At 53.4% G+C, this 24,491-nt stretch overlaps 3 protein-coding genes across 5 annotated transcripts in view; 1 reads left to right on the forward strand and 2 right to left on the reverse strand.

The window, feature by feature from the left end:
- The window catches only part of LOC118497666 (carcinoembryonic antigen-related cell adhesion molecule 21-like), an 834,765-nt gene that overhangs the window by 554,759 nt on the left and 255,515 nt on the right, over positions 1–24,491 (reverse strand). The window lies entirely within an intron of this gene.
- The window catches only part of LOC118497667 (carcinoembryonic antigen-related cell adhesion molecule 1-like), a 746,496-nt gene that overhangs the window by 549,564 nt on the left and 172,441 nt on the right, over positions 1–24,491 (reverse strand). The window lies entirely within an intron of this gene.
- The window catches only part of GRIK5 (glutamate ionotropic receptor kainate type subunit 5), a 51,180-nt gene that overhangs the window by 23,366 nt on the left and 3,323 nt on the right, over positions 1–24,491 (forward strand). For 2 of the 3 annotated variants that reach the window (XM_036012820.1, XM_036012822.1), the window contains 7 exons: positions 11,183–11,299; positions 11,492–11,601; positions 12,061–12,234; positions 20,554–20,719; positions 21,964–22,189; positions 23,035–23,163; positions 23,253–23,374. In XM_036012820.1, coding sequence (XP_035868713.1) covers positions 11,183–11,299; positions 11,492–11,601; positions 12,061–12,234; positions 20,554–20,719; positions 21,964–22,189; positions 23,035–23,163; positions 23,253–23,374 — 1,044 coding nt within the window. The remainder of the gene's footprint in view (positions 1–11,182; positions 11,300–11,491; positions 11,602–12,060; positions 12,235–20,553; positions 20,720–21,963; positions 22,190–23,034; positions 23,164–23,252; positions 23,375–24,491) is intronic. The other variant, XM_028530358.2, reaches the window with a different exon arrangement.

Here is a 24,491-nt window from a genome sequence, read left to right on the forward strand (position 1 = left end):
TATTGACACAGCCAGGGTATATATGTATATATCCATGCGTTTGTCCATGCCCCAGCCAGCGAGCATTTACTGAGTGTCTGCTGTATACCAGGCCCTGTGCTGCACCCTGGGGACACAGTGTCAGGCCTTGCCTTGCTCTTACTGAGCTGGTTAGAGAGGTTGGCTCTCAAGAGGAGGTCCGTGGGCTGTGTCCCAAAGGGTTTGAGCTGGCTTAAGTGAAGAAACAGAGTCAGTGGGGTGGGGGGCAGCAGGACTGGCAGGATGACAGGTGGGGAGGTAAGAGGACAGCAGAGTTGGAGACAGGGGAGGCTGGAGCGTGCCAGGGCTCAGTGGCTGACTGCCTGGGGTGGGGGACATGGGAGAGAAGACGTGGGTGTTCTTCTCATTCCTGGCTCGGGCAGCTGGGCGATGGCGGTGACATTTAGGGAGAGAACACTGGAGGAGGAGCAGGCTGACAGCGCAAAGGACAGGCGGGGTCTGGCCTTGCCGAGGCTCAGCTGCCTGCCGTGGGATGGCCGGGTGTGCCGAGCTTTGCGCAGACACTCCCAACAAGCCTCACAGCAGCGGCAGCTGCGTTTGACTTCACACCACATGCCAGGAGCTCTCCAAGTACTGCTTCATTCTCCTAACAATTGCTCATGGCCTGGAGGATCACTTCCCTCCTACTGCTGTGTGATCTGGGGCTCAGCAGTGAAGGGACTTGCCCCCTCCACCAACACACACACACACACACACACACACACACGGCCTCCAGGTGTGTCTGACCCAAGGCCTGTGCCCTTTCCAGATACCCAGCAGGTACTTGGGAAGCTGCAGGGAGCAAGGTAGTGGTCACTAACGCCACACAAGGCCCTAGTTCTGGCTTTCTGAACTTGTGTTAACTCCTTGCCTGTCCATGGCCACCCCATGAGGAGGGCCTGGTATTAGCCCAGTTTTCTCTAATGGACCGATTGAGTCACCAAGGTTCCATGTACAGGCCACACCTCTAATGACAGGCAGAGCCAAGTCTGGCATTGCAACAGGCTGGCCCAGAGCTGATGAGTAACTTCCAGGTGGAAGGCAGCCCGAGGCACCAGCATCCCATGTCACCCTGGGCCAGGGCAGGGCTCACCGGCAAGTCTAGAAATACCGGCCATTTATTCCACCCAGTGGCCATTGCTGGGATTGGCCTCCCTGCCATCACTGCCATGGTGGAATTCGGGCCCCGGCCCCTCTCACCATCCTGCTCACTGGCCTGCTGGCCTCCCATTTCTCTCTTTGTCCTCCAGTGGAATCTTCTACAATGCAAATCTGATCTAAATCGAATGCTTTAGCTGTAGACTTCCAGGGTCTTCAGGGTAAAGTCTATGCCCTCTAGCCTGGCCCTCAAGGGCTAAACAGATGTCTTAGGCTGGGGTCCCAGGAAGCTGACTTTGAGATGGAGGTTGGTAGGTAGGAGGTATGTTGGGGTGCACCTGGAAGCCAGCCCTGTGCGGGAGTAAAGGAGCAGGCTTGGGCAGAGGGAAGATTTGAGCTGCGATGCAGCTATGACTGGGCCTCCTGCAGGCAGCTCTGGAGCTGGTAAGGAGGCAGGCCTTCACACCCCTCACCTATACGTTGTTGCATGGGACTGTCCTCAGGGAGGGGCGGGACCATGAGGGGGTTCTTTCACCTGTAGAGTTGAGAGTGAGCATTCTGCAGCTGGGGCTGCAGTGCCCTGTCCGGAAGGAGGGCCAGGCGGCCACCAAGGCACTACAGCTGTGAACTGGTTAGAAGCCAGGCAAAGCCTGCTGCAGGCTGCCCGAGTTCTTGTGTGACCCCTGGCAAAACACTTCATCTCTCTGGACTCAATTTCCCCTCTAAAATGGGGGTAATATTCCCTCCCCCTGAGTTTTGTGGGGAGCGGGTGAGGGAGAGGGCCAGGTCCCAGAGCAGAGCCCCCTGATCATGAGGACCTGTGGGTCAGGAGTTTGGATGTTATTTGTATTGTGTTGGGAAGCCATTAGAAGGTTTTAAGCAGAGAACGTGCTGAGATCTAATTTTTTTTTCTTTTATTTTTCATTCAGGTGGAATTCTTATAACAAAATTAACTATCTTAAAGTATACAATTCAGTGGCATTTAAAATATTCACAATGTTGCACAGCCATCACCTCTGTCTAGTTCCAAATCATTTTCATGACCCCCAAATAAAACCCCATATCCCTTAAACAGGCCCCATTCTCCCTGTCTTAAGCCCCCCTGGCAACCACCAGTCTGCTCTGTGTCTCTATGGGATTATCTATTAATAATATTTCATATAAATGGAATCATCCAATACATGGCCTTTTGCATCTGGCTTCTCTCACTCAACATGATGTGATTGAGGTTCAGTCACACGGTAGCATCTGTCAGCACTCCATTCCTTTTCAGGACTGAATAATCTTCCATTATATGGATATGTAACCTTGACCTAATTTTTTAAAGATTTAAAAATGATCACGCTGGCCAGTATGGTTCAGTTGGTTGGAGCATTGTCCTGTAACCAATCTGCAACCAAAAAGTTGCAGGTTTGATTCCCAGCTGAGGCACATACCTAGGTAGAGGGTTTGATCCCCAGTCCGGGTATGTACAGGAGGCAACTGATTGATGTTTCTGTCTCTCCCTTTCTCAAAGCAATGAAAAAAATGCCCTTGAGTGAGGAATAAATAAATAAATAAATAAAATAAAAATTGCTACTCTTGCCACTCTCTTGAGAAATAACAGTAACGGGGCCAGAGTAGAAGCAGGTTGGCCCATTTAGAAGGTCATGGGGTTTAGAGGAGAGAAGGTGCTGGTTTGTGCTCGAGTGGTCTCTCTGTCAGGTGTGCCCCTGGGTCGGGTGTGTGCAGGTAGGAGAGAGGGATCCAGGGCAACTGTAGGGTTTGGCCGAAGCAGCTGGGTGGTTGGTGAGGCCAGTTTCCCCCGCGGAAGGATGTGAGAGGAGCAGTTTGGGGATTCAGGGAAGTACCTAATCTCTGGCCATGGATCCTTTGAGATGCCTGTTGGAAATTCAAGTGGAGGAATATGGATTTCGTGGTGCAGCTGAGCATGCGTCATTTAACTCACCCGCTCTTGATGGGCATTTGGGTGGTTTCCAGTTTCTGCCAGCGCAGACAGTGCTGCCATCAGCCGGGTCTGTGGATTGGCGGATGTACTCCCGAGGGATGGCTTCCAGGCAGTGGGAGCACTGGGTCAAAGGGTATGAATGGGTTTGTTTGTTTTTTTAGTTTATACTGCCAAGTAGCTGTTCAAAAAGCTTCCATCAATTTATATTTCCACCAGAAGTGCACAAGGATGTCAAACTTCACGCACTCTTGCCAACAATGGGTATTATCAATCTTTTAAAAAAGTCTTTGCCAATCTGAAAGGCTGAAAATGATATTGTTTTCACCTAAACTGGATGTTAATGGCTGTATATTAATCCCTGCGTGGGTGTACTATAATTAGTGAAACATTTTTCATATTGAGTTGTTCCCAGGTATTCAGTTTTGTTTGTGCTGTTATGAACAACTGTAAACAAACATCTTTGTGCACAAAAGCCCCACCCGTGTGGCAGCTGATTGACTGGCTGTCCGACTGGAGTGACTGTGGAATACCCTTTGCGTGGCTTTGGTTGTGTACTGTTGAACTGTTTCCTAGAAAGACTACACCAGTTTCTAGACAGGCTCTTTCTCAACACTGAGGGTGTTGGTTAGCTTTTAGATATTTAGACAGCCCCCTGTCATTTTTATAGATGGCAAACATTCTGGTTTTTCCTGCTTTGACTGGTGGACCACAGTGGGGCTTACATAGTGCGGTGATAGATGGAATGGGAGCCCTAGTTCAACTCAGAACGGCCCACCAGGCCCCTGGACCCACCCTGTGCTTTCCCCAGTCCTGGCTGTGTAGTTGGAACAGATACACATGGCAGCTGTCACAGCCGACCCTTGGAGTCAGGGCCATTGTGGTGGCAGGAGCCAAGTGGAAGCCCCTAGAACTCCCCATCTCTCCCAGCACAGCAATCCAAAAGCAATTCCCCATCCTTTGGGGGGAGTGCAGCGATCAGTGCCACTACTAATGGCTTGCAAGAAGCAGGAGTAGTGATCTCATCTCCACTCAATGGGTCCGTTTGGTCTGGGCAGAAGGCAGACGGGTCTTGGAGAATGACTGCAGATTATTATAAACTTAATCAGGTGGGGACTCCAATTGCATTTGTTGGCCCAAATGCAGTGTCTTTGCTAGAGCAGGTCAACACAGCCCTTGGCAACTGTTGCGAGCTACCGACTTGCCAGATGCTTTTTGCTCACGCCGTTCTCCCAGGACCACCGGAAACGGGAGCAACTCCAACTCTCCCACTCCCTGTCATTGTGCAGGACCCAGAGAACTTGGTTTCCACGGTCCGCACAGTGTCAGCTGGCCCACACAGTGAGCAGGAAGTAGCATTTAGGAATGGGTAGCAGTAACCCAAACCCGCTGCTGACATCCGTCGGTCAGGTTCTGTCTGGAGACCAAAAGCACCAGCTACTTGAACAGAGAGAATTTGATGTAAGAATTGTTCACTGGGTAGAAAGTGGTGACCCAGCTAACTGAAGAGTAAACAACACTGAAGGGGTATGGAGGTGGCGCCTATAGGAAGGCCGAGGGCTGAGAGGACAGGGGAAGAAGTTGGAAAGGTTAAAACTTAGGAAGTCAGGCGAGAGTCCCAACTGACCTAAACTGGAGAGCTCAGAGGTGGGGGTACTGCTTGGCTGGCACTGGCGCTGTTTGGTGTGTTTTTGGATTTGAGCAGCAGCTTCTACCTGGGTCCAAGTTGAGTGTGCTACTTGAACCCACTTACCAAACAACCCATTTGGCTTCTCATTCTGAGGGAGGCCCAGGGCTGGCCGTGGCCAGGCTGATCTGCCACCCGGGCTGCTGACGCAGCAGAGGCAGGGATGTGAGGAGAGCTGGTGGCTGGTGGGGATGCAGCCACCCAGAGGTGACTCACGGCGTAGGCCTCTGGGGTTTGGAACAAATCCTGCTCTCTTCTGCAGATTCTCCTTTTGAGAAACTGCTCGTAGCCCTGGCTGGCATAGCTCAGTGGATTGAACGCAGGCTGCGAACCAGTGTCGCAGGTTTGATTCCCAGTCAGGGTACATGCCTGGGTTGCAGGCCATGACCCCCAGCAACCGCACATTGATGTTTCTGTCTCTCTCTCTTTCTCCCTCCCTTCCCTCTCTAAAAATAAAAAATGAATAAAATCTTAAAAAAAAGAAACTGCTCATTACTGGGCCCTTTTAGAGACTGAACAGCTGCCCATTGGCAATGAGTGACCCTGTGGCCTGAGCATTCATGCCACCTAGGTGTTGTCATTTTTGCATCAGTCAGGATCCTGCCAGGAAACACACCATGCCAGATACTTGAATGAAGAGAATTATTTACGAGGAATAAAGTCATTCACTGAATAGCCTGGAGGATAAAGTTGAACTCCAAAGCAGAGATCAGCAAACTTTTTATGTAAAGGGCCAGATAGTAACTATTTTTGGCTTTTGGGCCATATTGTCACAACTGCTTGACTGTTTTGTTGTAGGGATGCAGCCATAGGCAATATGTAAACAAATGGGCATGGTTATGTTCTGATAAAACTTTATTTACAAAATGAGGCAGGTGGGCTGGACTTGCCTCACCCTTGCTCTTGAGTGTCATGGAGGAAGCAAGGCAGGCAGTGGTTACACTGATAGTTCTGAAGGAACACAGAAACTACTGGAAACAGAGGGAGGGAGGTAGGGAGGGAGGCCAGGCCAGTGCTGCGAGTGTGGGGAAGCTGCAGACTGGATTCCTCTGCCGACCCAGGGAAAAACCCAGGGAAGAACTGCTGCTGTGGGTGCAGAAGGGCGGCTGGGGGCCTGAGAGTAGACAGGAAGGAGCAGATCTCTTCTCCCTCCTCAGCTTCCCTCTAGTGTCCCCTCTTGGCAGAGGCTGGCAGGGAGCCTGTGGCAAAGCAGAAGTGTAGCTTGCCCAGAGCTGGCGGAGGGGGCAGGTATAGGCTGGGGGACAGTCACGGTGGTTTGGCTGGCTTTTAGGCATTTAGATAACCACCTTGTCATCGCTTCCTAGCCTTTTGGCTGAGATCAAGTGTAGACAGCAGCCCTGTCATTCTGCAGGTGGCTCAGCAAGCATCTGAATTCTTCCTGACTTCATTCTGGGGATTAAACGACTGTCGGGCTCCCCTTGCAGGGGGGGTGTCTCCTGTAAGAAACAAATGTCTGCTGGGAAGTGAAGGGGGAAGAGGAGGAGGTGGGAAGGGGGTTCTGAAGGTGCAAGGAGCCTGAAAGGAACTCAGGGCATTTAAGAATCTGTCTGTCCCTGCTTCGGGATGAAACCCATATCAACATGACCACCTCTCTCTGACACCACTTAGTCCCACCCCAGCATCTTCATGGCTGTCATACTTCACCCCCTGAGCCCCCCACTTCCATTCTTGCGCCTGTGGTCTATTCTCACAGCAGCCAGATTGGGTCACCCTGCCACCGCCCGCACCTGCCCGCCCCCACTCTCAGATGGGATGTCCTGTCACCCTGGGAGTAGAATCCATTGCCCTTGCCATGGCCTGCAAGGCCCTGCCTGGCCCTGACCCCACTCTGCTGCATTTTCCACGCCTCCCATTCTGCCCTAGCCACCTGGGACATACAAGTCACCTCCCGCCTCGGGGACTGTACCCACTCCTCTGTGGCCTGGAGCTTTCTCCCAGGTCTTCTGCTGCCTGTCTCCTCACTTCCTTCCTGTCTGTGCTGAGACCTCCCTGCAGTGCGGGTGGGGCAGCCTGGGACATGCTGCCCCGCTTTATTTCTCTTCAGAGTGCCTGTCGCTAGTCAACATGTTTGCATTCACTGCTGCACTCCCGCAGCTAGCACTGAGCATGGCCAGTGGTGGGTGTTCTGCAAATATTTGTCGAGCAGGTAAACGAATGAAGGAACTGGTGGAAAGGGCAGAGTGGCTGCAACAGAGGGAGCTGGGATAAAACACCATAGACTTGGTGGTTTGCAAACACGATTTATTTGTCTCAGTTCTAGAGACTGGGGAGTCCGAGACCAAGGTGCTGGCTGGTTCGGTGTCTGGTGAGGGCCCAGAGACAGCTGTCCTCTCGCTGTGTCCTCTCACAAGGCAGAATGAGCCTCCGTCTTGAGGACACTAATCCCATTCCCGAGGGCTCCACCCTCATAACCTAATTGCCTCCCAAGGGCCCCCACCCAAATGCCTTCCCATGGGGGGGTGAAGATTTCCACATGAATTTGGGGGATACACAGCATTTTGCCTATGACAGTGAGGGACAAATCTGGGGAAAGGAGGGCACAGAGCCTCACGGGGGCTGGCTGAGAGTATCAGCAGAGGGTGGTGTGCCTGGTGGTCATTTCTGGGCTTCCTCAGGCTGCCTGCTGGGTGGCTGGGGTAGCAAAGACAAGCTTTCCAGTTCTGCAGAACATGACCCAGGCAGGGGCCATGGAGGCGGAGAGAAGCAACTGGATTCCAGAGGTGTTTGGGGGTGGAGTCATGAGGGCTTGAGGACAGATACTGTGAGGAGCAAGGCGGGTGTTGGGTGCCCCGGGCTTCTGCCTGGGGGGTCATTAGGGAGAGGGTAGAGGCAGCTGAGTTTGCTGCATGTTCACAGGAGGTTCAAGGATTCACTCCCTTCTCTGGCCACTCAGCACTCCTGGACCCTGGCCTCAGATGCCCTGGGCATGGAAGGAGGGGCTGGAGCAGCAGACAGGTGAAGCCCCCTCAGGGGATGCATGGTTCTGTGTCCTGGGATCAATTAGAACAAAGTCTTCACCTTCACTGTGCCTTGGTTTCTTCATGGGTAAGGTGGTTGCCCTGGGGACTACAGGAGACGCTCCAGGTGGGGCAGTCCCGGAGCTCTGGCCCCAGGGTGAGCTCTGTGTGCGTGTGAGTGTTGGACCTGTAGAAGGCCCCATGGGGCAGGGAAGGAGAGGTCTCTGTTGTCCGGGAGCCCCTGCGAGGCCCACAGGGAAGTGTGACATTCCTGGGCTTCCAGCAGAGAAGACAGGACATTCCAGCTGGCCCTGCCTTTGAATGTTTAGTAGCGGAGGTGGAGGCAGAGGCGCAAACAGATATTTTCCAAACTGAGCCAAGTGCTGAGATCAAGGGGTATCAGGCATATGTATGGGGGGAGGCATGGAAGGCACTGCAGAGGAAGGAAGGCTCAAGGGGGCCCTGGAGGGGTGGGTGTGGCCCAGTTCTGCAGAGCACAGTGGGGTGTCTTGGGCAAAGGGAGTGGCATGCTCACCAGTGCAGGGGCCAGAAAGTAGTCCGCACAAGAGGGGCAGCCAGAGGCCCAGGGGTTCAGTGGGGGGCCAGAGTAGCCTTGGGCTTGTTCAGAGAGGCCAGACTTGGTCAAAACCAAGCAGTATCTTTTGGGAACCTACCCTGTGTAGGCTCTGAGATACACCTCTAACCAGCTAGACAAGGACCTTATAGTTTAGTAGGAAAAATAGTCCATTAAGCAAACAAACAGGGTCATCTCCAGTAGTGCTAAGCAGGACATACAACAGGGTAATGGGTAATGAGAGGGGTCTGGAGGCTGCTGTGGGAGGGCCCAGGGGGTGAGGCATGAGCTAAACCTCAGTGGTGAGGAAGAGCTGGGGAAGAGCTTGTGCAAAGGCCGAGCCTGCTGTGCTGCAGAGCAAACAGTGGGCACCATGGGCTGGAGCCGAGTGGGCGAGGGGAAAGGCCACGAGGTGAGATCGGTGGGCAGGTGGGTCTCAGATCATGTACAGCCTGGGGACCGTGAAAGGGTTTGGTCCTAGGTGCAGTGGGAAGCCACCGGTAGGTTTTAAATGGAGGCCTCTCTCTTTGGATTGGGGGTTATGAGTGGTGACAGAGAGGCCAAGGAGGCTGATGCTGTTGTCAGAAAGATTCCGGTGGTCTGGGCCAGGTGTGGAGGTGGAGTGAAATGGACAGATCAAGGAAGCAGAGCTGCTGCCCTCGCCACTGAAGGAGATGTGGAGAATGTGGGAAAGAGAAGTGGGCCAGCTGGGTGTTTGGCCTCAGGACAGGTCTCAGGTGTGGGTGAGGAAGCTAGTGAGCAGGCCAGGAATGGAGCGGAAAGGGGCCCGGAGCCGGGCAGGCCTTAGGGAGAAGTGGGCTCCTGAGCACCTGGCCTGGGGACCACCGAGTCCTCTTGGCCCTTTCTCTGAGAGGCCACTGCTTCCTGCTTTCCAAAATGGGTACTCGGGCCCCCAAGTCAGGCCTTGCCAGGGCACAGCTCCCGTGGGTGCATAAGAGTAACTGTGGATTCCTGTGCACAGTTCCCATACTAGTCACACAAGCATCTTTGCACCAGAGGGGGAAATGCTCCTCACTCTCAGCAACCAGGCATCCCTAAGAATGTTCTCTGAGCCCAGCCTCCAGCCATGTCCTGGGCCCTGGCCACACCTCGCCACTTCTGGGCCCTGCTCTGGGGCTCTGCCACTCTGTTCCCAAGTCACACGGAGGCCGCTGCCACCTTCCCCTCACCCTGAGTTAGTAGTGGTTTGACCAGTGCCACCCCTCTCTCCTCCTGGTTTATCTTTTGGGTCTGTCCTTTTCCTCTACCATTGAATTGTGTTTGAGGCCTGTCTCGTCTCTGGCTGGATTTCATTCTGGGCCCACGAGTGCTCTCCTTGACCTTGGTTTTCTCAGCCTGTGCCTCTCCCCCGACGTGGGCCTGTGTTGCCTCATGTGCTCTCAGCCTCAGCCCCTGGGGTGAGGACATGTCTGCCCCTGGGCCAGGGCCAGGACCCTGACTCTTAGTTCAGCCCCAGAGGGAGGTCTCCGCTTGAATTTGGAGTCAGTGCTGGGGCCCAGTTGAGGCCTGGTGGGTGGAGTCATTATTGTGCTTGGAAGGGACATCCTGGGAGCCAGGTCCCGACCCTCACCCCCATTTTACAGGTGAGCAAACTGAGACCCATAGATGTGGAAGGCCCCGTCTGAGGTCACCCAGCAAGCTTGGGGCTGAGCTGGGGCTCCCCACTCCCTTGCCCATCTCTTCCCAGCACGTGGCCCTGCCCTGACTCAGCCGTCATGTATGCATGCATGTGAGGGCCGTGTATGCATGAGTGGGCTTGTGCCTCTAGGGAATGCCCGCTCCCATGTGTCTCTGCTCCTCCCTACACTTGTGTGCAGGACACACATCTGTCTGTCTGTGTCTGCGTGGGCGGCATCTCACTGGTAGCCTGGGTCTGGGCACACTTGTGTGGGTGAGGCTCAGTGAGCTTATGGTGGTGGTGCAGGCATGACTGTGCACTGCGCTCACACGTGCAGTGTGTGTGTGTGTGTGTCTCTGGGGGGTGCGGGAGGGTGTGAGCAGTGCCAGGTTTTTTCTCAGCTTGCGTCCTGCCCACGGCCAAAGGCCAGCAATGTGCTTGTGGATGGCCTTTTGGATCAGGGATTGCAGGTGCGCCAGCCAGACCCCAGCCCCAACCCTCTCTTTGTTTCATCCCCCCACTCCCACCCTTTCCCACGCCAGACCCGGGCCCCAGGCACCCCTGCCTCACCTGAGGCCATGTACAGCTCCCTCAAGGTCATGGTCTCAGGGGAGCTGGGCACTGGCTGGCTGCTAGTGCCTGCTGGGCAGGAGGGTAGAGGTCATAGCTCCTGCCTTTGCTTGCTAGTGCCTTTGCCCTCTGAGACTCAGTTTCCCATCCATAAAGTGGGGCCAGCAGTGGCCCCCAGGGAGCTGTTGGGAGGAGTGCACAGGTGATGTCTGTACATGCTCTCTAGCATGATGCCTGGAACAGAGTAGGCCTGTGACAAATGCTGCCTGTTGTTAACCAAGACAGAAGAAACCAAGGCCCCCGGAGGGTCCTGAGTGGGTCAGTGTGCAGACAGCTCAGCTCCAGGCCCTGGAGTGGTGTGTGTCTGGGGTGGGGCAGTGAGGGGCACGGGCAGGCTTTATAAAGCAGCATGTTAATGATGAACTGGACAGGGGGGTGGGAAGGATCAGATGCCTCAGGGCAACCAGGCAGGAAACAGGACCTCAGAGCCTCTTACAAGGAGACTTGAGGTGAGGGTTAGGGTCCAATCTGGGGCACTCCTGGAGCCGGCCCAGGCTCCTGACCCCTCATTCGGCTTCTGATATTCTCTCTTGGTTGCTCCCTGTACGTTTCTCCCTAACTGCCCGTCTGTCTCCCTGGCCGCCCCTCTGCCCCCGCCTGGCTTTCTCTCCAGCAGAAGGCAGACCTGGCTGTGGCTGCGTTCACCATCACAGCCGAGCGGGAAAAGGTCATCGACTTCTCCAAACCCTTCATGACCCTGGGGATCAGCATCCTCTACCGAGTGCACATGGTACGGTTCCCACGGAGACACGGAGGCTGGAGGCAGGGGCTGGCAGTGGGGCCCAGATGCTGCGTCCCCAAGGGAAGCGGAGGCTCTGGGCTGGACTTGGGAAAGGCCGGCTGGGCTCTTGGGCCCCTGGCAGGAGCAGTGGCATTCAGCTCAGGTCCAGGTGGCTCGGGGTCTCACTCCTTCTCCCCACAGGGGCGCAAGCCCGGCTACTTCTCCTTCCTGGACCCCTTCTCCCCTGCTGTGTGGCTCTTCATGCTTCTCGCCTACCTGGCGGTCAGCTGCGTCCTGTTCCTGGCTGCCAGGTGAGTCTACTGCCTGCTGCCCAGGAAGAGTGGGGGAGGGGGCTGGGGCCCATGACAGACCTGCACATTCTGTCGTCTGTGTGCACCCTCCTCGCCTCCACTCAGGCCTTGAGGTTCCCTGCACCCTCCCTTCTGTCCTGTCTCTGCATCTCACCCTGTGGCTCTGACTTGCTCTGTGGTCTGTCTCCGGGTCGTTCCCCTTCTGTTCTTTCTCTTTGTGTTTCTCTGCGTTTCTCTGTCTCTTTCTGCCTCTTCTCTGTGTCTCTCCATCTGTGCATGTGTTTCTCTTTCTACCTGTTCTGTGTTGGTGTGTCTCTCTGTTCATACCTTGATCTCGTTTCCCTCAGTTTCCTGTCTCCCCCCCACCCCCCGTCTCTCCTGAGCCCGGTGTTCTGCCTCTTTCCTTTTTCTCCCCCCTGCTTGACTCCCTTCACATTCCCCCACCATGTCTCTTCGCAGGCTGAGCCCCTACGAGTGGTATAACCCACACCCGTGCCTGCGGGCACGCCCCCACATCCTGGAGAACCAGTACACACTGGGCAACAGCCTCTGGTTCCCCGTCGGGGGCTTCATGCAGCAGGGCTCCGAGATCATGCCCCGGGCGCTGTCCACTCGCTGCGTCAGTGGAGTCTGGTGAGAGGCTTTCTGTCTGCCCGCCTGGGGCTGGGAGGGGCCCCTCTGAGGCCTGGGTACATCACTGGTCACCTCTGCCAGCTCTGTGGCAGGGAATGGGGTGAGGAGAACCGAGTCCCAGCTGTGCCACTCACTAGCTGAGTGACCTTGGGTGAGCCACATTCCCTCCCCATGGCTCTGTTGTCTCATCTGGGAAATGGGGATCAAAGTGCGCATGTGTCAGGTTGTAAGGATTCGAAGAGGCTATTGGGGGAAAGTGCTTCTGCTGACTCCAGGGGTCATGCTCCGAACAGTGCCAGTGCTGTGGCTGTCTCAGATGTTGCCCTGGCACTCACGGAGGCTGAGAGTCCCTGAGCCAGGACTTGCTTCGCCCTCCTGAGGCCAAGGCCCAGACAGGGCCCCTGGTCCCTTGGAGTCCCGGGAGACCCAGTAGCTTGGACAGAACCCACGTTGCCCCCATGACAAGCTCTGAGAAGCTACATGTCAGAGGGCAGACACCAATGACTCATGCTGTCAGTTTGGCCCACCGTTGAAAATTTTAAAAAATTAGTTGGTAACATTTAAACATTGGGCAAATTCACTCACAACTCCAGATTCCTCTTCTAGAGGATTGGAGAGACCCAGTGGCGCTCAGCTGGCATTTCCACCTGGTGCTGATGTCTGTTCCTCCGGCCTCTGCCCCCTCTCCCCTTCCGTTGTGTTCTGGCCTGGCCTCTGTAAGCACTTGGACTTGCTGCCCATCTTTCCAGTGGCCTCTGGGCTTCTTGGTGGTTCCTGTAACTCTTCTCACCTCTTTTCCCTCATTAGAACCACAGGAAACCGAGGAGAACGCTTAAGACAGGGAATGTTCTCCTGATTCTATTAGAAGACAGACCCAGAGAGAGGGAGTGATTTCCTACAGAGCATGGATTCAGTTAGAGGCAGGGCAGGGCCAAGCTGGGCTCCTGCCCCGTTGCCACTAACCAGCCCTTGGGGCTGCCTGAGCCCAGCTGTGCTTCCCAGGCCTTGGCGACTGGTCCAGGGCCATCCCAGGCATGGGGCCTTCTCGAGGAGCCCTTCTTGCTCACCTCCTCCTGTCGGTCACAGTTCCTGTATCAATAGTCACCCAGCAGATGCTGTCGGGCCCTCCCTGCTCCAGGCACTCAGGTGTAGAATCAGCCCTCAAGAGGCAGAGGAGCCGAGAATAAATAAGTAAACAGACACATAAACACAGGGACATCGTATTTTATGCCAAGAACGTGTGCCAAAGATATTGCTTAACTCAGAACTTGTTTAATTCCAGACTAACCGTAATGGTGGCAGGTCTTTCTTTCTCCCAACTCAGAGGGACTAAATATACCATGTGGCATCGTTTGCAATTCACAGGGTCTGTTGGTTTTGAAACTTGAGTCACAGTGATTTTTTCCTGGCCCTTGGGGATTTGCATCATTTTCAAGTGTCCTGGTCTGTATTTGCTTCCCAGTGCTGCTGCAACAGGTTATACAATTTAGTGGCTGAAAACAATGTAAGTTTATCCTGTTGCAGTTCTGGAGGTTAGCAGGGCAGAACCCACGTCCTTGCCTTTTCTAACATTTAAAAGCCACTTGCATCCTTTGGCCCCTGACTCCTTCAAAGCCAGCAACACGGCATCTTCACATCTCTGTCTCCGACTCTGAACTCCTTCTTCCACTCAGAAGGATCCCTGGGCTTTCACTGGCTAATCCAGGATTATCTCCCCATCTCAAGATCCTTAAATTCACCACATCTGCAAAGACCCATTTACACTGTGCGGGAACATGCAGGCTCCAGGGATCAGGACGTAGACATCTTGCGGGGATGGGGGGTGCTTTTTTCTGCTTCCTGCGCACCCCAAGTAAAAGTTATTTACCTTTTCAAGTAATGATGTGTCAGATGCACATAAACTGTGCACTGAGGAGCCAAAGAGGGTGCAGTGAAAGAGGACAGTAGAGAATGGGGTGCTCAGGGGAGGCCCCTCTGAGGAAGTGACATGAGGCTGAGTCCTAACGGCCAAACCAGGGTATCCGCGCCAATGAGAGGGAGGAGGTTGTAGGCTGGAAGAGGCATGTGTGTGAGGAGGTGGCTGCAATGGCATGAGGGGACCTGTCATGACAAGTCTGGCTGAGTCCCAGGTCAGCTGGGGAAGCAGCGACCTCCTCTTTGTAGGTCATCTTGGCTTCTCCAGCTGGGCAGCCTCTGTCCCTGCCCATCGCTGTCGCCAGGAGCCCCGGTCACACCCCTCCCTCCTTTGACCTGGGCTCCCTCTCACTCTCACCCGAGCCCTCCCACCCGTTCGCTCATTTGGAAGATGATTCAATAGGTGCTTAGTAATCTTCAAAAGTGACCCTGGCTTGATGGTTCTGCAGGCCAGGGCCAGTGGCAGGGCAGTGGGTGTGGGTGCCAGTACCTAGTCACACTTGGTGGCCACCTCAACAGCGGCGACCAGGCCAGGACCCACCACCTGGGCCCTCATCTCTGGTGTCCAGTCATCGTTCAGCACGGCTCTGCCTTGGGAATCAGTGTCTCCGGCTGAATCACGGCTCCCACCGCAGCTCCATCCCCCTCAGGCTCTCCCCGGGTCACTCCCATGACCTTCCTCTTTCTGTTCTCTGAGCCCTGCCTGCTTTCACGTCTGTCCACGTGGGCGGCTCCCAGGCCACGACTTCAGCGGCTTCTTTGCCATCGTCCTCAACTCCTCCTCAGATCCGGTTGTCCTTTCCTCACACCCACCTGGCAAGGAAGGGCCCAAACCTCGTATCTGGCCAGCATCTTGACTCCTCCAGGGTCATGCAAGACTCCTTTACTGACATGTCCAGTGTACCCTGTCCGCCACCCTCCCGGAAATGCCTCGCTGTGCCCCACCCCCACAGCTTCTGCCTGCGTCTTCAGATCCTGCTTCGTCTCATCACCCTTGCCCTCTCTCCTGGAGCTCTTCCCTCCACGCCGGCGGTGTCCCAGTGCTCCCACACCCAGCACCCTCTCCTTACGACTGATGGTTCATAACATTCCCTCTTCCACCCTGATGGATTTCAAGGGTAACATCTACCTATACATGTGCTTTAAGTCAAATCAATAAAATGCCCTAATTTCAATGGGAAAGGGAAGAAAGGGGAGTGATTTATGATAAAACGGCAGGATGGTGACACAGAAATGCTTGGGTAGGACTGTGCTGCCAGGCAGACCGCGCTACTCAGGTGCCTGCGCCTACTCATCATGGCCAGGCTTGGAAATATGGGAAGTGAGCCCGTTTCATAGCATTATGTCAACACCTGAGACTGGACACGTTGAAGCAGTTGGTGAATGAGTACATTTACACAATAATAGTCACTGAGACTGGAGATTTCCCGAGGCGGCTGGTCCAGAGCAGGGTTGTGCTGTCAGGGGTGTGGTTTCCCAAAATGGCGAATGGTTCTTGGCAAAGTTTCAAACAAAACATCCAGTTCTTCCTCAATCCAAGTAACAGGTGCGTTTCTAGAAATGTTGGTTTCTGTTATAACGATGTAAAAATACTTTGGTTTTTATGCACCAGGGAGACAGGCTCAGGTAACCGTGTATGGGACTGTCCCTGCTGCTGAGGCTGGGCTGCGTTGTCAGACTCCTGAGGCTGGACCTGACCCCTGAGACCCCTCGCTCCCTGCAGCCACCAGAGCGCTCCATGCCTTAACAAGTGCCTTCACCCAGGGACCACCTCCCTGTACCTCCAGGGCCGTTTCATCCCAAACTGGCTTCTGTTGTTATTTATAAATGATACTTCCCCAAGTCCCCACGTCCAGACCTCTCCATGGATGCCCACGGGCCTCCCTAACAGTCACCTTGTCTGAAACTGAGCTCACGTCCTCACTCCCAAATTAAACTCCCCATCTGTGTTGCCCTGCTCTGTCTCAGTGAGCGACTCCTTCTTCCCAGCCACCCCAGCACCACCACCTGTCAGCCACGCTGTATTTTCAGGGGCTGGACTGTGCGGTGTCCACCAGGCACTAAGTAATTTTGTCCTGAGTGAGTGACAACATTGACCCACAGGGCGGGTTTGGAGAGGCTTGGTGTCCAGAGAGGAGGTGTCAGACGCTGGGTCCTTGGGTCTTGGGTTTTGGTTTTCTTTCTCAGGAGGCGGTACTGTGTATCCCTCGCGCTCCTCTCCATCCCCGCCCCAGCGCCTTGCACAGTGCCGTGCACCTGTGCTCAGTGGAGGACAGCTGCTGTTTTCACTCTCTGCTGGGGGCGTGTGGCCTGGGAGCCCTCCCCTGTCTTCGGGCCCCACAGAACTGAACCGTCTGCAGGGAGCCTGGTCTCTCTCACCTGCCAGGCGGCAGGACAGACAGGGATGGAGTAAGAAGGATAGCGGCTGCCCTGGGGCCCCATAGGCAGGCCCGAGGGTCCCTCTTCTGTGTCACCAGGACAGTGAGAGCACACGCTTGCACAGATGTAACTCTCACAACAGCCCTGGGAGGAGGGGCCGTGATTATGCTTCCCTCACAGCTGAGTCCAAGGTCACACAGCTAGACAGTGATGGAGCCAGGATTTGGGGATTTTCCAGAGATCTTTCTATTATTGATTTCTAGTGTAGTGCCACTGTGGTCAGAGGACATTCTCTGTAGGATTTTAATCCTTTGATATTTATTGAGACTTGTTTTGTGGCTCAGCGTATGGTCTATCCTGGTGGCTGGTCTGCGTGCACTTGAACAGAATGTGCTGTTGGTGGGTGCAGCACTTTATAAATGGCAATTAGAGCCAGTAGGTTGATAGTGTTATTCAAGTGTTCTGTATCCTGGCTGATTTTTTGTCTACTTGTTTTAGCAATTATTGGGAGAGGCATGTTGAAATGTCCACCTGTAATTGTGGAGAAATTGTATCTGTTTTTCTTTTCAGTTGTATCAGTTTTTGCTTTATAAATTTTGAAACTTTATAATTAGAGGCATAAGTGTTTAGGATTATGATGTTCTCTTGATAAATTGATCCCTTTGTCATTATATAATGCCCCTATTTATTCCTGGTAACAGCCTTTGTTATGAAGTTACCTTTCATTTTAACATAGCCACGCTTTCTCATGTTTAGTATGTCTTTATTCCATTCTGTCACTTCCAGCCTACCTATACATTATATATTTTTAAAAGATTTTTAAAATTTATTTTTAGAGAGAGGGGAATGGTGGGAGAAAGAGAGGGAGAGAAACAACAATGTGTGGTTGCCTCTCACGTACCCCTTACTGGGGATCTGGCTTGCAACCCAGGCATGTGCCCTGACTGGGAATCAAACCGGCGACCCCTTGGTTTGCAGGCCAGCATTCAATCCACTGATCTACACCAGCCAGGGCCTTAAGTGGGTTTCTTCTAGGGAGCATATGTGGAGCAGGGGTTGGCAAACTTTTTCTTTCTCAGGCCAGACAGTAAATATTTTAGGCTTCGCTGGCCCTGCAGCCCCTGTCACAACTACTTAGCCCTGATGGTGTGCGAAAGCAGCCAGAGACAATGCCCAAGTGAGTGTGGCTGTGCTCCAGCAAGCCTTTATTTATGGACACTGATGCTGCGGCTTGAATTTTATATGTCACGTGTCATGAAATATTATTCTTCTTGTGCTTTCTTTTAAGTCATTTGAAAATGTGAAGACTATTCTTAGCTTGTATACCAAAGCAGATGGCAAACCAGACTTGGCCTGTGGGCCATCGTTCGCCAGCCCGTGATCAGGACCTTTATTGTAATATTGACATGGTCAGGTTTGCATCTGCCAACTTGCTGCTTGTCTTCTACTGGTCCCATCTGCTCTTTCTTCCAATCTCCCTCTTTTTCTTCTCTTCTTTCAGATTTACTGAGATTTTTGAAATTCCATCTTATGCTTGCTTTTGATTTATTAATTATACTTCTTTTTAAAATTTTAATTTATTTTTTAAATTTTTATTTTAGAGAGAGGGGAAGGGAGGTAGAAAGAGAGGGCAAGAAACATCAATCGGTTGCCTTCGTTACGTGCCCTGGGGTACTGGACCTGCAACCCAGGCATGTGCCCTGGCCGGGAATCAAACTGGCAACCTTTTGGTGTGTGGGACAATGCCCAAGCAAATGAGCCACACCAGGCAGGGCTTAACTAAACTTGTTCGTTTTATTTTTCTTAGCAGTTGCTCTGGGTTTACCATATGCATCTTTAATTATTATAAAGTATTTTCAAGTAACATTATGACACTTCACATCAGATGTAAGACCCTTACAACCATATACTTCTGAAACTCCCATCCTTTGAGTTACTGTTAACATACTTTTACTTCTAGTTATCTTATGAACCCCACATTACATTATGAACCCCAATACATTAGATCTGTGTGTGTGCTTACTTCAACAGTAAATATCTTTTAGATAAAAAATTTTTAAAAGATTTTATTTATAGACAGAGGGGAAGGGAGAAAGTGAAGGAGAGAAACACCAGTGTGTGGTTGCCTCTCGTGCGCCCCCTACTGGATGAATTTTTAAAATGAAGAATATGTCTCATTTACCATTCCTGGTGCTCTTCATGCCTTCATGTACATCCAAATTTCTATCTAGTATTTTCCTTTTGCCTGAAGAACTTCCTTTAACAGTTCTTGAAGTGCAAGCCTGCTAGCAATTAGTTCTCCAGGCTTTTGTTTGTATGAAAAATTCCTTAGCATATTTTCTTCTTTGAAGGATCTTTTTTTCTGAATATGGAATTCTGGGTTGGTGAGCTTTTTTTTTTTTTTTTTTTTTCCTTTAACCTCCCTGTTGCATTGTGTTCTGGCTTGCATACTTTCTGACAAGAAGTCTACTGTTACTCTTTGATTCTCTGTGTCTAATATATTTCCCCCTCTCCTGGCTGATTTTTAGATTTTCTCTTTATCGCTGGTTTTCAGCAATTGATTACAATGTCCCTTGTTGTGTTTCATGTGTATATTTGTTTATTCTACTTCGGTTTATTGAGCTTCTTGGATTTGTGTATTTGTAGTTTTCATCAAATTTGATAAATTTGGGGCCTTACTTCAAATTTGTATTTTTCCATTATTGCTTTTCTCTCCTTTCTTTCTGGGACTCCAGCCACATATGTGAGACCACTTGATATTATTCCTCAGGCCAGTGGGGCTCTGTGCCCATTGTCAGTCATTTTTTCTTTTTATGCTTCATTTTGGATAGAGTCATTTGCTTTCTTTCAATTCCCTATTCTTTTCTGCTGCAATGTCTAATCTGTATAATCCCTTCCAGTAAAATTTTCCTCTTGGGTATTGTGTATTTTACCTCCAGAAGTCCCATTCATTTCTATTTTGTATCTTCTGTTGCTCTCTGCATTTTGTCCATGTTTTTCTTTGTATCCTTGAGCATTAAGAATATATTTGTAATAGCTGCTTAATGTCCTTCTCATTTCTGTCAATCTGGGTCGGTTTCAGTGGAGTGATTTTTTTCTTTGTTACAGTTTCCTGTTCTTTTGTACATCTGGTAAACTTTTTACCCGATGACATGCATTGTGAATTTTACATTGTTTACATTGTTGAAGGTATCACTTCAAAGGTCTTGACCTTTTTCTGGCAGACAGTCGAGTTACTTTTAGATTATTTCTATCCTTTCCAGTCCTGTTTTTAAATTTTCTGGGGGCAGGTCTAGTGTAGCCTTTATTCTAGGTCTAAGCTAACTCTATTTCTAATGTGTTTTCCTTTTGGGTCTCTACTTAATGTTTCATGAAGCCAATGAGATCTCCCTGGATGGAGGGAGCTCAAAAGATTCCCAGGCCTGGGAACTGTTCTCTCTTTGAAGTTGTTCTTGTCTGGCTGCTGGAATTACAAATGGACATTCAGCCAAAGTCTCAAGGGGACCCCGAGCAGATTTCTGGAACTGTCTCTGTGCAGCTCTCCCCTGGGGTACTCTGGCCCACAAACTCCAGCCACCTTGGCCTTCTGGATTTGTGATCTCCATCTCCCCAACTCAGTGAGTCGGCCAAACTGGGTTTTCCTTCCCTCCAGCGCTGCAGTCTGGAAAGCAGGTCCCTGGGTGGGCTTGGCAATGGCAGAGCTCACTTCTGTGTCTGTTTCCCTTGGGGTCACAGTCCTGTGATGCCTGCTGCCCTGTGTATTTAAGTAGTTTCTTATATTCTTGGTTTTTCTTGGCGGAAGATATTTCTAGACCATCTTATTCTCTTGTATCTGGAAGCAGATGTCTCTAGAAGCGATATTTAAACCCAGAGAGTCTGGCTCCAGCATCTGCACCCCTAGTCTCTGCACTAGTCAGCAGTCACTGAGCATTCTGGATCCCAGGTCACTGAGGGGGCACCAGCAGTGGGGCCCATGGCCATGGGCAGTGTGGCTCTGGCCTGTAGCTCACCCCTCCCACCCCTCAGGTGGGCCTTCACCTTGATCATCATCTCCTCCTACACGGCCAACCTGGCCGCCTTCCTCACCGTGCAGCGCATGGAGGTGCCTGTGGAATCGGCTGACGACCTGGCGGACCAGACCAACATCGAGTATGGCACCATCCATGCTGGCTCCACCATGACCTTCTTCCAGGTGCGGTCTCCAGAGCCACCTGGGCTTGGTGTTGGGATCCCTGCCGCACATAGCAGCCGGGCAGGGGTGGTGCTGGGCAAGGCCTCCCGGGTCAGAGGAACTGATTGTCATGAAGGCCAGGGAGGCTGGGGAGCAGAAGACACACTCATACTGTCATGAGGAGTCTGCTGTCTGGCTGGGGACACTGGACTTTCACCCAGAAAATGAGTGGGGAGGAGGCAGCTGTGGGATCTAATGTCACATCAGTGCTGGACAGCCTAAAGGGGGCCCAGGAGGCAGGTGGGTTCAGGCCTGGCAAAATGGGCCAGCAGACAAGAGGGGAAGGCACTTCAAGGTGAAGACAGCTTGTCCATACACATTTCGGGGTGGTAGGAAGAAATCAAGAGGAAAGCAAACCTGGCAAGGTGGTTTGAGTAATAAACTGCAGAGGCCTTGAATGCCAGGATAAGGCTGAGATTGAACCCTCTAAGTGGAGATGTGGGAATGGTTGAAGGGTAACCCATTTAAAAGGTAGAAGTTCCCCTTGGAGCAGTTGGGGGTAGACAAATGGTCTGGAGAGAAGGCTGGAGTTGACCGGGGGCCACCAGCTGAAGGGTGAGCAGGGAAAAGGGGGTGAGTTCTCAGGTCTCTCAGGTAGATAGCAGGATCAGCTCCCAAGTGGGAGACCATTGGAATAGGGTTGGGAGGTTGCTGAGCAACGGGGCAGGGCCTGTGAGGGACCTGAAGGAAAGGAGTCTGGACCTCAGGTCAAAGCGGGATGCAGGGCGAGCACCAGGTGGTAAAGGTAGTTACTCCCAGAAGATTCCTGCAGGGCTGATAGGAAGTAAGCAGTCCTTTTGGGCATGGACTCAGGTCTTCCTGAACCAGGCTGGGCCCCAGCTAGGTTTGGGGGTAAGCATCTGCTCCCAGGATCTATGTGTAAGACCTGGGAGCACCAGAAAGACAGGGCTGGTGCCAGGCTGAGCCAGGCACAGGGATGGGAGGCAGAGAAGGGTTGAAACCGAGACCACAGCCTCTTCTTTCAAGCCCTTGGTCCTTGGGGCTCTCACTGGGCTGGGGGATGTGGGACGACTTGGGCCTGGCCGCTAGTAACCTGTCCTTCTGGCTTCTGCGCTGTCTCCCTCTTGTCTGTTTGCTCCCTCTCGGGTTGAGGGGGACTTGCTGGAGGGCAGGCGGCAGGGTTTAGGGGAAGGGCAGGGGGCAGAAAGCCCCTTACCTCCTCCTCTCTTGCCCATTCTGCCCAGAATTCGAGGTACCAGACATACCAGCGGATGTGGAACTACATGCAGTCGAAGCAGCCCAGCGTGTTCGTTAAGAGCACAGAGGAGGGCATCGCCCGTGTCCTCAACTCTCGCTACGCCTTCCTGCTCGAGTCCACCATGAACGAGTACCACCGGCGCCTCAACTGCAACCTCACCCAGATCGGGGGCCTCCTCGACACCAAGGGCTACGGCATCGGCATGCCGCTGGGTATGGTGGCGGCGCTGCTGGGGAGCCTGAAAAATATGAGTCACCCCACTAGCCCATATCCCAAGTTCCTGGCACTGGTAGATGCTCAACAAGTATCGTGGTGAATGAATGAGCACAGGAGAGGGCAAGTGTGTGTATTTGGGGTCCCGGCATGGTTAAAGGGGAGGAGAGAGATGGCCCAGGGTGCAGGAGGTGTGGCTGGGAGTCACTCCCTCGGCAGGTCTGCCTGATGCCCGGCTGTGTGCCAGGCCTGTGCTGGATGCTGGGATAACAGTGGGGCACTGCCAGGCTCCACCCTCCTGCCCTCCACTAGGGGCACAGACAGCAAACCGACAATGAACACAGCTTTGTGATGTGGTGCCAGGTGGTGATGACTGCTCTCAAGTAAATTAGGGAAAGAGACTGACAGGAAACAGAGTGCTTCGTGTCATTTTAAATAAAGTCCATCAGAAGGACCCCCCTGAGGTGGTACCCCATGTGCAGAGCCCTTAGTGAATTGAGAGAAGGAACATCCCAGGCAGAAGCAAAGGTCCTAGGGTGGGATTGCTCCTGGGGGATTCGAGGAACAGCCAGGGGGCCAGTGTGGCTGGAACTGAGAGCTGGGGGGGGGGGGAGCCCCAAGTGGCTTGGCCAGTAGCTGCAGGGAGGGGACATGGGCATGGCCCAGTGTGGTTGCCAGGGAGCAGCCATCAGACCCAAAAGCTCAGCCTCAAAAGTGGACAGGGGTGACCCTGGGGAAGTAGCAGAGCTGGGAGGAGGGGCTGGGATCAAGGAGCAGTGGGGGTTTGGTGGACAGGGCTCTGGGGCCCCGATGACCAGTCTACTGCCTCGTGTGCCCGGTCCAGGCTCCCCGTTCCGGGATGAGATCACACTGGCCATCCTGCAGCTGCAGGAGAACAACCGGCTGGAGATCCTGAAGCGCAAGTGGTGGGAGGGGGGCCGGTGCCCCAAGGAGGAGGACCACCGAGCTAAAGGTCAGCCACCCTGCATGCTGTGCCCTCCCGAGGACCCTTGCAGCCCCTGTGCCCACCCAGCCCGACCCTGGCTCTCCCCTGACCCCCAGGTCTGGGCATGGAGAATATTGGCGGCATTTTTGTCGTGCTCATCTGTGGCCTCATCATTGCTGTCTTCGTGGCAGTCATGGAGTTCATATGGTCCACGCGGAGGTCCGCAGAGTCCGAAGAGGTGAGGGGGTTGGCACAGGGTGTGGGGGAGCAGCGGGGCCCCAGGGGCGGAGGGGCATGAAGACTGTGGCACTGGGGGCCTCACTAGAGGAAAGCAGGCGGCGAGGAGGGGCCAGGGAGCCAGGGAGGTGAGGGCATCTGGGAGAGACCGGGGGTGGAGGAGGTCGACAAGAGAGCAGACAGGTTGGGGGGAGAATCCATGGACAGAGGAGGAAGGGGACACCGGCCAAGACAAGGATACCGGGGAACGGAGGGAGAAGGGTGTAGGGAAAGGCAGGGGAGGTAAAGTGAGAAGAAATAGGAGGGGAGAGAGGTGATGGAGATGTAGCAGAATGAGACGGGAAGAAACAGACTTGCCGACTGGTCACACCGTGTTCGGGCCTCCAGTCTGCCCAGCCGTCCTGCTGCTGCTCCTAGACTCCTGTGCCCTGCATGCCTACACCTATTCGGTTCCCACCTTCACCTCATGCCACCAGCCCCCAGCCCCTCCTCCCACTCCTCACTTTTGGCCTTTTGGCTAATGACCGTACTCTGACTCCCCTGAGCAAAGCAGGAGTCAGGAGAGCGGGCAGAGCCCCACCCCCACATCTAGCTGCCTCCTGCTTTCCCCACTCACCCTGGTGCCCTAGTGCTCATTGCGTGAAGGCCCATGCTCCCAGCTAAGGCATCTCCACCTGGCCCATTGCCCCCACTCTCGCCTTCCCCAGGACACCCCTCAGCAGTGCCTTCCTTGCCTCCACACTGTCATTGTCCCCTCTTCACTGGGTCAGGGCCGGCAGCATACAAATGTGCTGTCATTCTCCCGTGTTCAGAAACCCTCTCTCAGCCCCACTTCCCAGCCACCACCCCACCACCCCCTTCCCTGACAGCCTTGCTGTTCCCAGTTCCCCTCCTCCCATTCACTCTTGGATACACTTCAGGCCAGCTGCTGTCCCCACCTCCTCTCCACTGAAGCCACTCTTGTAACCAGTGACCTCCACGTCCAAAATCCAGTGCCTGAGTCTCAGGCTTCATCACGAGTGAGGTGGCAGTAGGCTTCAGCGTGGCCCCCCATTCTGTCCTCAAAACCCACTCTGCCCCACGCCCGCCTCACTCCCCTTCTCTCTCACTGGCCACTG

The sequence above is a fragment of the Phyllostomus discolor genome, chromosome 12 (genome assembly GCF_004126475.2).
Source record: "Phyllostomus discolor isolate MPI-MPIP mPhyDis1 chromosome 12, mPhyDis1.pri.v3, whole genome shotgun sequence".
In the NCBI taxonomy this organism is placed as follows: Eukaryota; Metazoa; Chordata; class Mammalia; order Chiroptera; family Phyllostomidae; genus Phyllostomus; species Phyllostomus discolor.